The 16,361-nt window shown below is 43.9% G+C and overlaps 1 protein-coding gene across 1 annotated transcript; it reads left to right on the forward strand.

Moving 5' to 3' along the window:
- Positions 1-14,165: 14,165 nt before the first annotated feature.
- Positions 14,166-15,824, forward strand: FOXI2 (forkhead box I2; the record flags this gene model as incomplete). The annotated part of the gene is made up of 2 exons (XM_084525509.1): positions 14,166-14,556; positions 14,676-15,824. The coding sequence occupies 2 exons, from the start codon at positions 14,166-14,168 to the stop codon at positions 14,897-14,899; spliced, it is 615 nt and encodes a 204-aa protein (XP_084381635.1). The 3' UTR covers positions 14,900-15,824.
- Positions 15,825-16,361: the final 537 nt, after the last annotated feature.

Genomic DNA, 16,361 nt, shown 5'->3' on the forward strand with positions numbered 1-16,361 from the left:
TCATAGATTTTGCTCTGTAAATAGAGGTCACTCTATCTTGGAACAGCCATTGAAGAACTGGAAGGATCTAAGTACCAAAGTTCAAATATTCTCCCCTAAAATTGATATTAACCACTCATTTGTTTTAAAATTCCTAATTAATTTTATGGGAAAAAAAAAAAAAAAAAAAAAAGGTATAGTGTGATTCCTATGTAGTACAATAAAATAGAACTCAGAAGACTACAAATGATATTCCCAGCTCTGCCTGTAAATTTAGAGCATTTAAATATTCACAGACTTTCAGAGAGAAATAAATCCTTACCATAGAGTTCCATAGGATAACTGCAGAGAATCCCAACACTGATAGGGCTTCACTCAGATTACTTTGTAGGACAATTGCATGGAACTTAATTACACCTGTAACTCATGTTAAATTTTATGAATAAACTTTTCTTCTAGGGTTACTCCCTATTTTGAGTTAATATTTTCAATCTTTTTTATTGTCCTTTTTTTTTTTAATTTTATTTATTTATTTATCTTGTAAAGCAATTTTTCAGCTAGTTTGAGGCTCTCAGTTTCTGTCTCCAGGCAAATGAAGCTAAGCTGAAACAAAATAAAACAGATGTAGTCAGTTTTTGCACTCACAACAAACCTACCTGAATAATTTTCACAGGGCAGGTGTCTGCCTGCCTTATTTGTGCTCCCATCCTGCTGGGCTAATAATAAGATATTTGTTTGTGTTTTAGCTGTCTTGATGCACTAGAACAGTGTTTTGTGAAGACAGATTTATGTCCATGGTCAGAAACCAGCCAATCTATACAAAATTCTACAACTTTGTATTTTCAGCCTTTCTGGCAATTTGAAGTATCTGTAACCTGGTGCTGCCACTGATTATCTTTGCTATTCTTAACTTATGTGAGTGCTTACCATTATAAAAGGTAGTTGGCGAACAGTATCACACTATTTGCTTGAGCACTGAGCCCCAATCCTAATGTTTCTCTTTGCTCCTACAGCTGAGGTCTCAACGCAGTTCAACATAACACCTTGCTCTGGGAAATGTCACCGTGCTTCTTTTCAGAGTAAATATTAAAGAAGAAAGTAACAAGATGCTAACACATTTCCGGGAGGTTTTTACTTGTCCTTGGCTGTTCCGGTGTAATCTAGTCTTCATTTCAGCCACCTAAACTCCTGCTTCATTCTTTATTACATCGTGTTGCCAGCATCTCACCACTCTCAATATGTGAGCTGTTTTTCTCTTGTATACATAGCAAACTTGAACAATACATCTTCATTTTAAGGCCTTCCTGGCCTAATTCCATCCATCTACCTATCATTTCTTTCACAGCACGGAGCCAGAGCGCTTACACTCATCCAGTCAATGGTGCTGACCTTGGCTGCTGCTGCTTAATATACTTAAACAAGCTTTGTTCTCTGCTGAAAAGTCACCTTGCTGTCCTTGGTATTTCTCCTTCCTATTTCATCTTCTGGAATGCCAATAAATAATCCTGCTTTCCATGTCAACCAACATAATTTCATTCTTTCTTTGGTGCTTCTGTTTTCTCCTCTATTATTCCTAGAGTCTGTTTTCTGGGTGCCAGCAGTCACTTGTGTGTTTTGGTAGAGTCCTCTTCAGCCAGCCACAACACAAATTGGACTACTACTACTACAACTATTGCTACTACTACTACTACTGTTACTGCTACTAATTGCCTGAAAGAGCTCCATTTTCATATGCTAGATGGGAAAGGATGAAATAGGAGAATTCAGGAAATATGAAACATCGAATTGCAACACTTCCAATCACATAGACACCTACAACAACTGGGTATGTAATTCTATGTGGGCTTCTGTAAACACCATAGAAGCTTTTGCAGGTGTCTCCAACAGGCCCTGGCCAACACATGCATGGGAGGAGGTGGGTAGAGCTGAGAATTAACCAGATCTAACATACCAGCCAGAAAGAAGACAGTCAAGAGCTGGATGAATGGGTTATACCTTAAATGTTGTTTCTCTCTTTGTTCCTTGTCCTTTATGTATCACACAGATTAACTTTTGATTATGGCCCTAAGGTTGCAGAGGGTTAACTCAATAGATGATGTAGGAATATCTGTCAATTCTCTCTTCTTTTACACAGCACATTTGTGTTCGCTGCACCCGAGGGATGGGGTGGAGGAGCCAAACCCCAAAAGGCAAGCAAGCAGCACCAGTGCCAATGCAGTCATGCAGGAGGAGAAGCTGAAGCCATTGGGCTTGGGGCCAAAGCCAGTGGGCACCTTCCCTGGAGGTACAGGGAAGGAGAAACAGAATGATTTTATCTTAATTGTGCAAAGCCTCAGCAGGGAAGGTGATCCCCTTGTGAGCAAAGGCTTGGATTTGCACGTGCAATGATGATTTTCCATAGGATTTAGTGGTGGGTAGTGAAAGCGCTGGCTGGCTGGTGTTGGCTGACAGATCAGCTTGGATTTAAGGATAAGGAGGGTCAGCAAAGATCATAAAATGAGCATATTATGCAGTTTATAAAAAGGAAAGTATCCTATGTGGCAGATGCTAGTCATGTCACTTAGTGGTGCCCCTTGAAATGCATTTAGTAGCACTGAATAGAGCAGCATAGGAAAGGTTATGCATAATGCTCATAGTTCAATTTCCATGCATTGTTTAACTTACTAAATCTAATTCACTTTTCCACCCACTACTTAATTTAATTTCCATGCATATAATGGCTGGAATACAGTATTATCGTGCCAGAGGCTAGCAGAAGGATCAGGTAGAGGTCAGGTGAATGTCTGAAAAACAAAACAAATTGCAGAGAACACAGATTGTTTTATTACAGGTTTTTTCATCCTGTTTATAGAACTTTTGCCGTGATTGTTGATGATTTTAAATATTTTCACATTGTTGCAATAACAGAGCTGTTGTCATGATAGAAAAACATAACCTCTGTGTGTCCTTGCTGAATTTCATTGGTTTCTTGGTGACAATCACAGTAATTAAAGGTGGAAAAAGAACTGTAGGTAAACTGTTTGCACTGAGTCATATCATGCAAATATTTTCCTTTTGAGCTTGAGCTAGCCTGAGTTTGAGCTCTGCCAGAAATCTGTTTTGTATGTTTTTGTTATGGGATGTAATTGTTTGGTTTTGTGCGTATGAAAACAAAAGCTCAATAAAACCCAGGGTTTGTTTTTCTTTTGGGGAGTTGTTCAAAATCTATCTGAAAAAAAAAAAAAATAAAAAAAAATAAAATAAAAAAAAAGAATATTAAGGTATTTTTTAGGAATAAAGATATGCAATTCCCAGGTCAAAAGTGACCTGTTGTATTTTTCACCCTTCAGTACTCTGACATAACTACAAAAATGGTAGAACAGTGAATTCAACCATGACTATTTTAACAAAAATGTAAACTAGTGTAAAATGTGTTTCCAGTGTAAAAGCTTTACATCGGTAAGACACAGTAAAACACTTGGTGTGTTAGGCAGTAGGCAGGTGTGAGTGGTGTTGCATCAAGCTTTGAGCCCAGACTACGTGCAATAAGAGATTGTAAAATAAGTATTTGAAGATTTTGTTTTAGCCTTGTGTTTTCCATAAACTGAGAGATGTTTTAAGCTGTGTTAGTGATCTCATTTATTTTCCTCAGCTGTGTGGATGACTGTCCATGAGTTTCTCAGTGCTTAAGGTAGCATGACAGCATGATGCTGAAGGTAATCAAAGCAAGAAAGCTTTTCCGCCCAGGTAGGTCTTGGAGGACACCAGGTGAGCTAAAGCTCAGAGACACCAGCGGCAGGCCAAGGACCCCACATCCCTCACTTGTCAGGAGTGTAAATCAGCATGTAAGCTTGTAAAGCAAAGGTTTGATGCAAGGAAGCGTAAGAAGCATCCCCCTGCAGTGTCCCCAGGTTGTTCACTGTAGGGCTGCTCTGTCTCCAGGGGAATGCATCATGCAAGCAGCTCCTCTCGATGATGCACCGTCCCATACATCAGTGCAAGAGCATCATACATTACCCGAGCGAGCTGTAGCTCTCACACCGCATTACACCAATCCATCACCGAAGCAAGCTGTTGCTCTAATGATATATTAGTGTAATAATCTGAGCAAGGCATACCAATGATATATTACTCAAAAGATGGCACCATTTATGGCAGCAAGGTTCCAGGAAGATATTCAGAATAATTACGGGCTGCTGGCTGACTTCTACTGGCAAGAAAGTCAGCCAATGTACCCAGGATACGATGAGAGCTGCTTTCCCAGCTTGGGTTGGAAATGCCAGTATTGAAGTAGGCTTGCTGCTAGTATAGTGGCAAATGTTCACTCTTCCTTAGCTGCAGTGAGTTGTTTTTAATTTCCCCTGGTCATTTGGTGGAAAAATTGAGACACCAGTTCCTCTAGGGAGCGCCTTTAGTAGAGAGTAACTTCTTTCCAGGGTCAGGTTTCTATTTCTGCAGTTTTATATGAATAGTTCCTCAGATTTGTGGCTTGTGTTAGGACAGTGACAAATATTGCTTGTTATAATATTACATCCTTACAAATAATCTACATGTTTTATTTTCATTCTGTGCTGTGGCACTTTGGTACCTACCTGGTGTGGCATCATTCATGTCAGTAAACATGGGCAGAGATTAATTTTGCTCATTGGTTTGAAGGTATTCTATCATGAGAAGAAAACTGTCTGCCAAATACTGCATATTTATAACAAACACTATACTTTTGCATAGTCCAATTGGCATTGTTACAGCCTAGCTTTCTGAATCCCTGCTCATCCTGACTTTTTACAGTAGCAAATTAATTGTATCTCATGGGAACAAAATTAAAGCATTCAAATAAAGAAAAAAATGTATGTTGTAGAAAATCTAGAAGTAGAAATTATTAAGTGAACAATACTTCTTTTTATCTCTGGCTTGTGTGAGTCAGCGAACCACATTTCTAACATGGACACGGGCTTATAGGGGTTGGCAAACCGCAGCGCGAGAAGAAAAATAGAGCAGAAGCATCACCTTTCAAATGAAGGGCGATAAAATAATTAAACAGCCTGGGGGTGGCTTCAGTTCCTTAGATTCTGCAAGTCTTTTTCCAAATAAATGTATGAACTTATGTTTAACATTACAGTATCTATAACAATAATTAATATCACTAGTGCTTCTCTCCAAGGTCTCAAAGTGACTTCACAGGCAATTAGTCCCACGAGGCTGTAAGTATTAATGCCATCCTTTATACAGATGAGATCTGAAGGAAAAAGGGCCTAATTGGCTGAACCAAACCTATTAAAGTACACGGGAGGTCAGACCTGTGACTTTGAGTCAGGTTTCAGTGACTTGTACCAGCTCATGGATCAGTGGTGCGACAATGTCCTGAGCCCCTCTCCAGCCCAGCTTTGTCTGGGGCTCCAGACCAGGACAACAAATCTCCAGTATGGGATGAGTATGGGACACACACAAACAAATCTCCCATATGGGACAAGCAAACTTTGTCAATGTGGGGATGGGAAAGTGGTGCTCTTTTGGAAAAACAGCCTATGGGGAGGCTGAAAGTGAGAACTTGGTCTTTGTGTAACATCGGGAACATATTGCACCTGATGTAAAAACATTTTTCTCAGATGTAACGTCCTTGACTCTTTTTCTGTAAGAAATGCTTCAGTGAGCAATCGATCTTGTAGTTTCCTACCAGATACACCACATACAGCAAAGTACAATCTAAACTAAATAAATCTGATATGCCACATAGCCCCGATCTTCCTTTGAAAAGGAAATCACAGACTTGCTGAACCATGAATATGATTTCAGGTTGATTTTGTATCACTGGAATCTTTGAAGTGTTGCATATATGAAATGCATGAAATTAACATGCTCTGCCCTCTGGGATTATTATTATTATTATTTTTAAAATTCTTGCTGTTATTTTTTTATTATTTTGTGTGTGTGTGTGTTTGATGAAAAGCATACTAAGGAGCCTACTTAAAAAGTAGGCTGGAAAAAAAAAAAAAAAAAAGAATTTGTTTTTGGCATAATCAAATTAAAAAAACAAACTGTAATGAACAGTTAGAAGACTGTCACTTTGGTCATCATGGTTAAGGTGCTGAATGGAGCGTGTGATTTATCACACTAATATATGAGGAAGATGTCAGCAAGAGAGGTAAATCCAACGTTGGCTGAAAGCCTTCTCTTTTCCAAGATCACTTCTGTGTAAGGGTGATGCATCTCTGTGCTTCCAGGTTATCAGTTACATCAGCTGTTTTTAACAGTTTTTCAATGCTCAAATTCTCCAGCTCAGCAGACTGCACTTGGCAAGAGTCTTGGTGTTGTTAAAAGGTAGATTTCATTTTATTTCTAGGTAAGGTGTATTTCTCTGACCCTAGTGGTGACCCCGAGCATGCTCTAAGGCCCCAGCAAGTTAAATCAGCCCTTGCCTCACATTCATTTGTGCACAACTTCAAACCCTTCAACAAACGCCTGACTCCTAAAACACAGCTGAGTTCCAGGTGCGTGGTTATCTCTCCCCTACACTTTGGTTAGTGAGTTGTAGCTGTCTATAATGTGCAAAACAAGCCCAAAATGCTATGCCAAATATCTCCTTTCATTTAGGCTATGTTCGGGGTCAAATACCTTTGCACAGGAGCAAAGCCAGTGTTGCAAGGAAACAAATCCCACTTAGTGGTGTGCTAGATACACGGCAGGCAGTAGCAGAAGGTCACGAACTTGTAAATATGAGCAATACTCCATGTGTCAACAAAATGAGGTTGGATATTTTTAACCGTTGAGTTGTTTATAAAGCAGTTAGAAAATGAAGAATTAAAGGTCAGCAGTTAAAACTACAAACACTGTCAAGCAAATTTATTGATGAGATGACCAGCAAAATCCTCAGGACATTGGACACTGCCTGGTGAAAACAGGTGAGTTTGGGCTTGGAACAACAGCCAGAGAGAGTCATCCAAAGGCAGTCACTTGGAACTAATGAAGGTGGACTTCAAAGAAACATAAACAACCAGCAGAAAATGAAACTGCCTAATAGCTCAAGCTGCCCCCAAAGGAAGCCAGGAGCTCAAACACTCAGCTGTTACTGCCTTGCAGTTACCAGGGACGTGTTCTCATGCAATGGCTCCAGTGGTGGTAAGGGCTGAGCTCTGCTGTGAGTTTCTCTGTCTGTCATTCATCAGATTACATAAATTTATGGGTAGAAATTTACATAATCTGGTGCCCGCAGACAGTGAGATGATCAGCAGGAAGGGAACAGAGAGCCAAGGATGCTCAAGCCTTATTCAGGGGTACTTTTGTTACCATGCCCTGCTCCTCCAGATACCCCCTCAGCACTGGCTGCAGCAATATTGTCGGTGTACTACATATAACACCACCAAGGAGAAGTTGTCCATTATTTTGCTAAATTTTTGGGTAGAAATCAGAAAGGGGAGCAAGCTGGCATCAGCGGCTGAGCAGACGTCCAGCTCGCGGGCTCCTGGCTGGCAACACGCCTCATGTTCTCTTTGATAGATGGGCTTCCTGGCCAGGGAAATAAATGGGTTTTGTCCACCGTCCAGCACAGCAAGGCTCAGCCAATCTGAAAATAAATCACAGAGCATGATGTAAACACTCATAAAGGCTTTCAAAAACAAAGCAGGTCCTCGAGGAGACATTCTCTGCAATGTCTTTCCATTAAACATGAGTTTTGCAGTAATAAATAGCCTACCTAATAAAAATGAAAAAAAAAAAAAGACAATAAATAAATAAATAAAATAAAAAATAAAATAAATAAATAAAGAGGTTCCTTGCTGATCCATTGCAGCTGCACAAGATGCTCCCAAAGTGCTGCCCCTTCTGTGGTGGCACTGCCACAGGACATGTAACATTTGATACTGATCCTCTGTTTAGTCCATGGGCATAATGGAAAAGGAGATGCTCCTTGGGAAAAGGAGATATATCTGTAGGCTGATTCTTGACAAAATGGCCATAACAATCTCAATTTACAGTTTTAAAGTATATTGACAGATGGATAGATGTAATGACATATGTATGTATATCACAATGCTCTTCTCTCCTGCACAGAGTGAAGTGCTTCCCTCTGGGCGAAGCCACCAAGAGAGGCCACAGCAACACCAGCTCTTCAGGAGAGGTCATTGAGAATTTGGTGGCAAATGTGGTTTTTTTACTGAATGTGGAGAAAAAAAACCTTGACTTCTTCATTCTTCTCTCATAAACAGACAAATTGTCCTGGTGCTGCAGACACAACAAATTCTAGCACTGAAATGAGGGTTGCATCTCCCTTCCATCTAGGAGCTAATGTGTGACAGATTTGTAGTAAGGGCCACTACAGTTTGATGGTCTTTCCATAAAATCCATAAAATAATATTTCTTTATTTTTTTTTTCTCAATAAAAGGCAGATGTCACACCTCCAGAATTCAACAGACCAGACACTTTATATTGACATGTCTGAACACCATCAAATTGAAAAGGTCTCTCTACACCAGATCCCTGATATATAGAGCTGAACTAAAATAAGAAATAAAAGTGAAATAGAAATGTAATATACTGAGCATTAAAATATTTGTATGGCCTGTTTTGTATAACCTGCACTTTTATACTACATATTTTCTAACTCTGGCAGAACATGAAATTTGAGTGTTGAAAAATGGAATCCTGTTGTGTCTGAAAAAGTTATTTTAGGTCAATTTAGATATTTCTAAAAGGCATTAATTATAATTTTGCTCCTTTTTTGAGGTCACAGTACTAAAGTCGCCTGGAGTTATAGGTGGAAATAGATGAAACATAATACCAGTGACATTTTAAAAGCAGTTCTAAAATGGATTTTCTGAAAAATATTCCACATGCATAGAATATATAACCATATAACCATGCGAGATTATACTAAAGAAAACAGCTCTTTAATTTGAAATGTAATGGACAAAGGAAGACAAACAAATCAATGCATTTCCCACTTTCTTTCAGACAGATTTTCCTGGCAGGCATCTCATACCCCAATCATACCGGAAGGCAGAAAGTGTTTGGCTGGAGCATACGGAGAGCTTCCTACCGGACCCTTTTCATGTCCAAATTGCTGCTGAGTGATTTGCAGCACGTTTGCTCCCTAATGATGCTGCAGTCAATTTATTTTTCAAGGCAACCTCTTCTGAATTTCAGGTCCTGATCCAGGATCATTTTAATGAGAGGAAAAAAAAAGGACTGACCAAAGTCTAAAAAGTTAGACTGAAAGAAAACTTAATGAAGAAATGTACAGTCTTATCATGGTGGAAAGGTGCTAACTGTCTTTTGTGCTAGTGCTTTTCAGGCTAGCATCTTTTACACAGAAATATTGTCTCATAAATGAAGCAATCTTGCACTCTAGATACAAAAAGTAAAAGCTGGGACAATTTATATGCGACTTCAGTTCACTTGAGAAATGTTAAAATGATATTGGTGCCTCTTTATTTTATTTTTTTTCTATCACGTCCTGCTTTTCTTTAGCAGAGATTCTTGCTTTCCCAGCCCAGAAAAGCCACTTACTGAGGAATTAACAACACTAATTTAAGTAGGCAGATGTGAACGTTAGGTGCAGCACCTGTTATGGGCCACATCTTCTCACTGCTGTGCTCAATGCATGCCTGAAAGTTAAATTTCCAATAGCAGCAACTGGGTGATTGTTTTCAGAGCGAAGCTGTACACCTGCTGGTTTAAGACATCGCTTTGCCCACCCAGCCAGGATGCATCCACACATTTCCTTTGCCCCACAGCCAAGGAATCCTCACCCAAAGCTTTCTGCTTGGCCAGCGGGAGGATTTTTCCTCTGGCTAGGAACGATAGTCGCTTCCTCCAGGCTGTCCAGGAACACAGCCGAGCACGCATCCTGCTTCAACACAAGGGATTCCCATTATTTAACCCCAAGCCGTGGGTTGTAGCACACCACAACCTTATATAGGGACTTGAGACACTACCAAAAGCCTATTTATTTATTTATTTACTTACTTATTTATTTATATATGGACAGGAAGAAAATTAACTGATTGAATTAAATACTGAAACTCTGATAAAGGTAGAAGAAAAGTTATGGATGAACTCCAACCCATAAATTTTCAAGAACAATCAGGAGTGCATACAAATGAAATGATTTAGCCATGCAAAGTATATACATTCAAATAATCAGGACATGACATCTCAGGAGCTGCATGTGATGCCAAAAGCTTTGGTGTATGCAAATTCTATTATTCTTAGACACAGAAGGCTGAAAAAATGCAAATGCCATTTCTCTTGTACTAAGCCATTCTTAATGTGGCCACAGAAAAAAATATTGCTTGATCTGCTGAATGTTAGATATTAAAATAAATTATTATATATTGTGTAATTGAAATGTGGCAAACTCCAGTAGATCTGTCTTTCTTATTGGTTTCTTTTAAGAGATGCATTACAGGATTAAACCATAATTGCTGAGATTATGTGAATTCTAATTTTAGACTTAATTTAGTTAATTGCCGTAGCCTAATTGGCTCAAGCTTGATTGACCTGAAAAATGCCCATTTGTTAGCTAGTAATTGTAATGCCAAATGAGCAGAGCTGTGTTAAACTCAAAATAATATTTGGGTTAGTATTCACAATATTTGCTATTTTCTTTCTGTTTTGATAAATTCTGAGTAGTTCGTGTTAAATTATGTGTTGTTTGTCATCTCTCGTCGTGTGTTTATATTCCACTTTCTCCCACTTCTTTGTATTTTAAATGAGGGGAGTTTATTCTAAAGTGCGTCGTTTCAAGGAGAAATCACAGACTGATGTTTTTGGTGCAAACCGCCCACTTTTCAATCAGCTCTGCCAGAAGATTACAGAACACTTTGTTCCAGTGAACTGCTGCCTTTCAGTCTTCCCTCAGCCCCTTCCCAAGCGAGCAGTGAAATCAAGCTCTGTATCCCCCACCCCTCCAGATTTACCTGCGCTATTTTGGCTGCAGAAACAAGGGAATGTGTTGAGAAGCGATGCAGAGGAGTCAATCATCCTACAAAGAGGACTTGGCCCTGGAGGTGGGCGAAGTGCCCTGCCTGACCCCAGAAGGAGGATTTTTGGCTAACAAGATGTGCCATGGGAGAGGTGGCACCGACGGTAGTGCCTGGCGGATCTGCTAACCCTCGCTGAAACATCTGGGGAAAATGCTCAATATTGAGTGGTGGTGGTATTTAATCTCGGACCTAGCATGCTTTGGGAGTTGCCTCCTTTCCTGCTGGTTGTTTTGGGTTGTTTTTCCAGGTACTGATTTTAAGGGATGTGACAGAAACTGGAAAAACTCACGGCACTGACACAGTGGGTCCTGAGTTTTCACGTGGCCGGTTTGTTTCTCACTACCCTGACTTCAGAGCGTTATTCCTCTTTCATATTTAGCCCTGTTTGCTTGAAAGCCCTGGTGTAACGGGCTGGGATGACGAGCTGGAGACGCTGATCCCTGGCACTGCCTGCCTTCTCCGGGCACAGCCAGCGGGATGCCTTCCTTTTACCCGTCCCTACCAGCCCCGGGCACCAAGCGACACCGCGCCCGCCGCAGCTACAGGCCAGCCGCACTCAGCTGCTGCCGTATAACAAAAATAACCCACATGGGATGGGAGGGGACACTGCTAGAGGAGCAGCAGCAGCAGCAGCAGCAGCCAGCACCCCGCTAGGTGGCACCGCAGCCCCGCGGCTCGCTGCCGGGTGCGGGATGCTGCGGATGCCGCTCCTCCACCCCACGGCACCGCCCGGGACATTTCCACCTGGGAAAGCCGTGGAGGAAGCCCAGAAAACAAGGTGCAAGGTGGTACCTCTCCCACAGTGAGAACTGGAGGTGTTTTTCCCGTGGGTCACGTATGGTGAAGCGGTTAAGGAGCTGTGTTTAGGTGTTTCACAGAGGTTGCTGCCTCCTGGTCAAAGGGTTCCCGTGAAGCCAGAAGCAGCCAGCAGCAACAAACACAGTGCTTGCAAGTGCTTGCGTGGCCTGGAGTGTCAGCTTTACCCAGAAAGGGAGAATTTAACGAGCTCTCTGCAGATTTCTACCTTTCTACCTTTAGAAAATAATTTAAATGCATTCTCTCGCTTACACGGCAGCTGTCTGGCGCCTACAGGAAAACTCAGCCAGCCCACGCTGAAGTTTGCCACGAGGCACAGAAAGAACACAAACACCACCCCAGTGCCCGGCTGCTCTGACCTGATGGCTACGAACACGTCCTGCTCCCCTTGGGGTGGCAGCTGTAGCTCATGGGCAGCTGCTCAGTGATTTGGGGGGGGGTGACCTGGGGCTGGGTGTCCCTGCACCATCAACAGGAGCAGGGAGATCAGGGAACAGCGGCTGGTTGTTTGCTGAGATGACCTCATGGGGCTGGAAGGAGCATCACCCCTCCACCCACCTGAGGTTTTGAGGATGGATCGTCTAAAAATATGCCTAAATTAACCAGCTGATCTGAATCCCCTGTCAGTAGTAGTTACTTGTAATTTCTCAATGAGCATGCATAGGTGTTCGGTGGAAACTATATGTTATAGAGCAATGGTTTTCAACTTTTTTACATTTTTTTTCCCACCTCATGAAGCTGCAGATGATGTGCAGCAGATCAGTGGTCTGCTGATTACAGACCACTGGCATGTTTTTTGTAAGCATTTTTTTTTGAAAGCTCAGACACATTGGTCTGCCTTGCTGCATGGCCTGAAGGTGAGCAGTAAGCCTTCGTTATCAAATTATTGTGACATGGCAAGGGCCAAGGAAGGAGCCCCAGCAAAGGTGTGGGTGCAAGAGGTACGGCCGGCTCTGAGCAGGTCGGAAAGAAGCCAGACCCTTGGCTTGGCACAGGGGCTTGGCATAAGCCTATATGCATGCATCTATGTGTAAAATGGGTTATAACACCCATATATATATGCAAAATGTGTTGTAACGCTCATGCTCCAGGGCATAAGCTATCCGCTGTCTTGCATTAGGAAGAAACTCGATCTCCTAAGTGTTTCTCAGGTCTCTGGAGCATCTGGTTCGAGCTGCTCCCAGGGAGAACGCTCTGGATGACACCGACCTGCCACGGGAATGTGAAATTTACACAGAGTGCAGTGAAAAAAGTGGTTCAGCCATAAAAATGATAGTGAAAATGCAAAGATCTAGTGATACAGATGTTCTTTCATACAGATCATGGATTAAGAACTGGAAATAATTTTATTTGTATGAGATGCCACCCAAAATATTTTAGTTCCTTACCACAGATCAGTAGCCATTTACATTTCCTTACATATTGCTATAGCCACTGATAAAGCCATTTTTCCTGTATGTCTCAGGAATGGTCTGAAATTTCTAAAAGATGGAGGTAATCTACAGCAAGAGAATATATAGAAGTTGAATTAAAAATATTTTCTTTTTTTCATCACCTGATGTTTTCTATAAAAGATGAACAATTTAGGTGACTTTCTTCTTGTTGTTTCAACATTGGTGGGAAAAGCATAACCCCAAAGTCTGCTTTTACTGGAGAATAAGAAATGGAGAAGGAAAGTTTCTATAAGATGTCATGCATATGTCAAAAATAAAAATAAAATAAAATAAAAAATTGAAAATCAAGTTAGTTATGCACATTGGAAATCATTTCGAATCATTCAAGTAGAATCCATTTGGCTGCAGTATCCCACCAGCACTGTGCAGGTGCATGGTTTGATGTTGAGCGAAGCAGAGTGCAAATTTTACCTTAAGTTTAATGCCAGCAGTACCAAAAGAGAAAAGTCCTTTTCTCCTCTTCTAACCCAAGCTGTGGGCACCAGAGCAAGCAGAAAGCCCAGCTGCCACACCGAATTACTCGGTTATTTTGCTGCGGCTCTGCCTGCGGGCCAGCAAGGGCGTGAGCACCCTGAATTTCCTCATCATGGCGAGGAGTTTAGTTTGAGTTAAGGAGTTTGGTGTCGGGAACACATGAACATACAGGACCAGCTGTGGTTTCAGGGTGTTCGCAATGGGAAATTTCAATTTCCGAGTGACAATATTTTTTATTTTGTACTGAAACGTAGGAAAGCGCGTCGATGGCTTATTTCAAGTGCATTTCTTTGCTGGAAGTCGGCTCTTGCCGAGGGGGCGGCTGGGCTTTGCTGCCGTGCCACAGCCCCGCAGACCCCACACGGGGGTGCAGCCGGGGTGGGGGCTGCTGGGGTGCTGACCTAGGGTGGGGGGCGTCCCCGTGGGGCGGGGGGGGGGGGCTCTATATAACGGGGCGGGCAGGGAGCGGGGCGCTGCGGGAGCATGCACGCCTTCGGGCCGCCTCCCCACGGCCGGGAGCTGCTGCTGGACGGGGCGGGCCGCCCGGCCGGCCTCCCCCTGCCCCTATCCCTAACCCTAAGCCTGCCCCGGCCCCGACCCTCGCCCGCCGCCCCCTGCCCGTGGCTCGGCGGCCCCGCCGCCCCCTGCCCGCCCCCGGAGAGCCCCCGGCCGCCCTATTCGTACTCGGCGCTGATCGCTATGGCCATCCACAGCGCTCCCGGGCGGCGCCGCACCCTGCGCCAGATTTACCAGTTCGTGGCCGACACCTTCCCCTTCTACCAACAGAGCAAAGCCGGCTGGCAAAACTCCATCCGCCACAACCTCTCCCTCAACGACTGCTTCAAGAAGGTGCCGCGGGACGACGACGACCCGGGTAAGGCGCCCCGGAGGGGATGGGGTCGCGGCACCCCATCGGGTGCCGATGCAGCCGATGCCCCCCCGTCGGGGCCCGGGCGGCGGCCGACGGGCGCGGGGCTTTTCCTCTCTCCGCAGGCAAAGGCAGCTACTGGACCCTCGACCCCAACTGCGAGAAGATGTTTGACAACGGCACCTTCAGGAGGAAGAGGAAGAGGCGCCCCGACGCCGGACCGCCCGACGGGGTGGGGGACAGCGGCGGGGTCCCGGGGGGCTCCTCCTGCCCGGCCGGGCTGCGGGGCCCCCCCGGCGGCTTCAGCTCCAGCGGGGCCCCCTTCGGCCGTGCCGGGACCCAGGCTTGAGCTTGCCCCCCCCCCCCCCGGCAGCGAGGTGCTCGTCGAGGAGCGTTTTTGTAGCGCGGAAATGTACATTTTGGTAGAGATATAAACTGAGAGAGGCGGAATGAGGGCTGTGTGTGTGCTGGGAGCCAAGCCGGGGGGGGCTGCGGGAAGCTCTCTCCCCGTCGGGGAACTGAAGCCCCACGCCCACCCCCGTGGGCTGAGGCGCCCGACCCATCCTGCCCCTCCCCACCCGTCCCGTCCCATCCCACAGACACCTCGGAAAGGCTTTAATATCCAGCCCCAGGGGAGTTTAACCTTGGCCCCCCGACGTGGCCAGGCCGGCAGGTGCTGGGGGTGCGGGGAGGGTCATTGGGATGTGCCCCCCCCAGGGTCAGGGTTGCCGTGGGGTCCTTCTGCATAACCCCCCCCCCCCCCTTCTTTTTTTTTCCGAACACAAAAGCTCATCTTTGTGTCAGCCCGTGGAGCTGATGCTAATTTATATGAAGAATTTCAGCTTTAATCGAGCGTCCAAAACTGCGCCGGATCCCCGCTGGGGAGCTCTTTAATTGCTGGGTTCCCCGCTGGCTGCCCTGGCAGAGGCTCGCAGGGCGATCCCCCCGCAGCCCGATCCCCCCAGTCCCCCCACGTCCACTGCTGGCTCTCCCACCTCATACGGGATGTTCCAGCTCCGTGCTATTTGCAAAGCTCCAGAAAAGTGCAACTGTAGCGGTCCACAGCCCCACTTTTCATTTGGGCTTTTCATTGTAAGACCTGAAAAGCGAGGGTTTTGGCTGCCCGCACCTGCTCACCAGTGCCTGTGTCCTGCTTCCCAGTTGCTCCTTGAAGGTCTCGGAGTCTGAAGAAAGCAAAGCTGAGAATTATACAATCTGCTGCCTGTCCCTCGTGGCTCTGTCTCCTCCGTCCCACTCATCCTTGCTTAGGACAAACATACACTTTTCTCAAATAAAAAGCTAACAAAAAAAAAATCAGAAACCTTGTTTTTTCTTTCTTTTCTTTTCTTTATTCTTTTTTTTTTTCTTCTTCTTCTTCTTCTCTTTCTGCTTTATAAGAGAACCATGAAGCAAGTTTGACCAAAAGACAAATACACCAAACTGTGTAAGACCCTGAGATGTGTCGGAGGTGCAAGTCCCTGATGGAGGTGGAGAACCAGCCATGTAAGCAAAGCTTTTCCTGGCCCAATTGGTAATAAAAAGGATTCCAAAGTATCTGATTCACAAATATCCAACTTCAGGAGATGCAGAGTAAAGAGAATAGCAAACTGAGCTTGTCAGCCAAAATCCTGTGCAAGTTTACGCAGTCAATTTTTTTTTTTTTTTTTTTTTTTTTTTTTTTTATAACCTGCTGTTTGTAAAAACATTCATACAGGAAAAATTACAAATCCCAAACTGCTTTTTAGGTATTTCAGACCTAACCTCCTTGCTTATGTTATTATTTTCTGGGGCTATCCAGCAATCCAGCAAGA

This window comes from Aythya ferina (genome assembly GCF_964211825.1).
Source record: "Aythya ferina genome assembly, chromosome: 7".
Classification (NCBI taxonomy): Eukaryota; Metazoa; Chordata; class Aves; order Anseriformes; family Anatidae; genus Aythya; species Aythya ferina.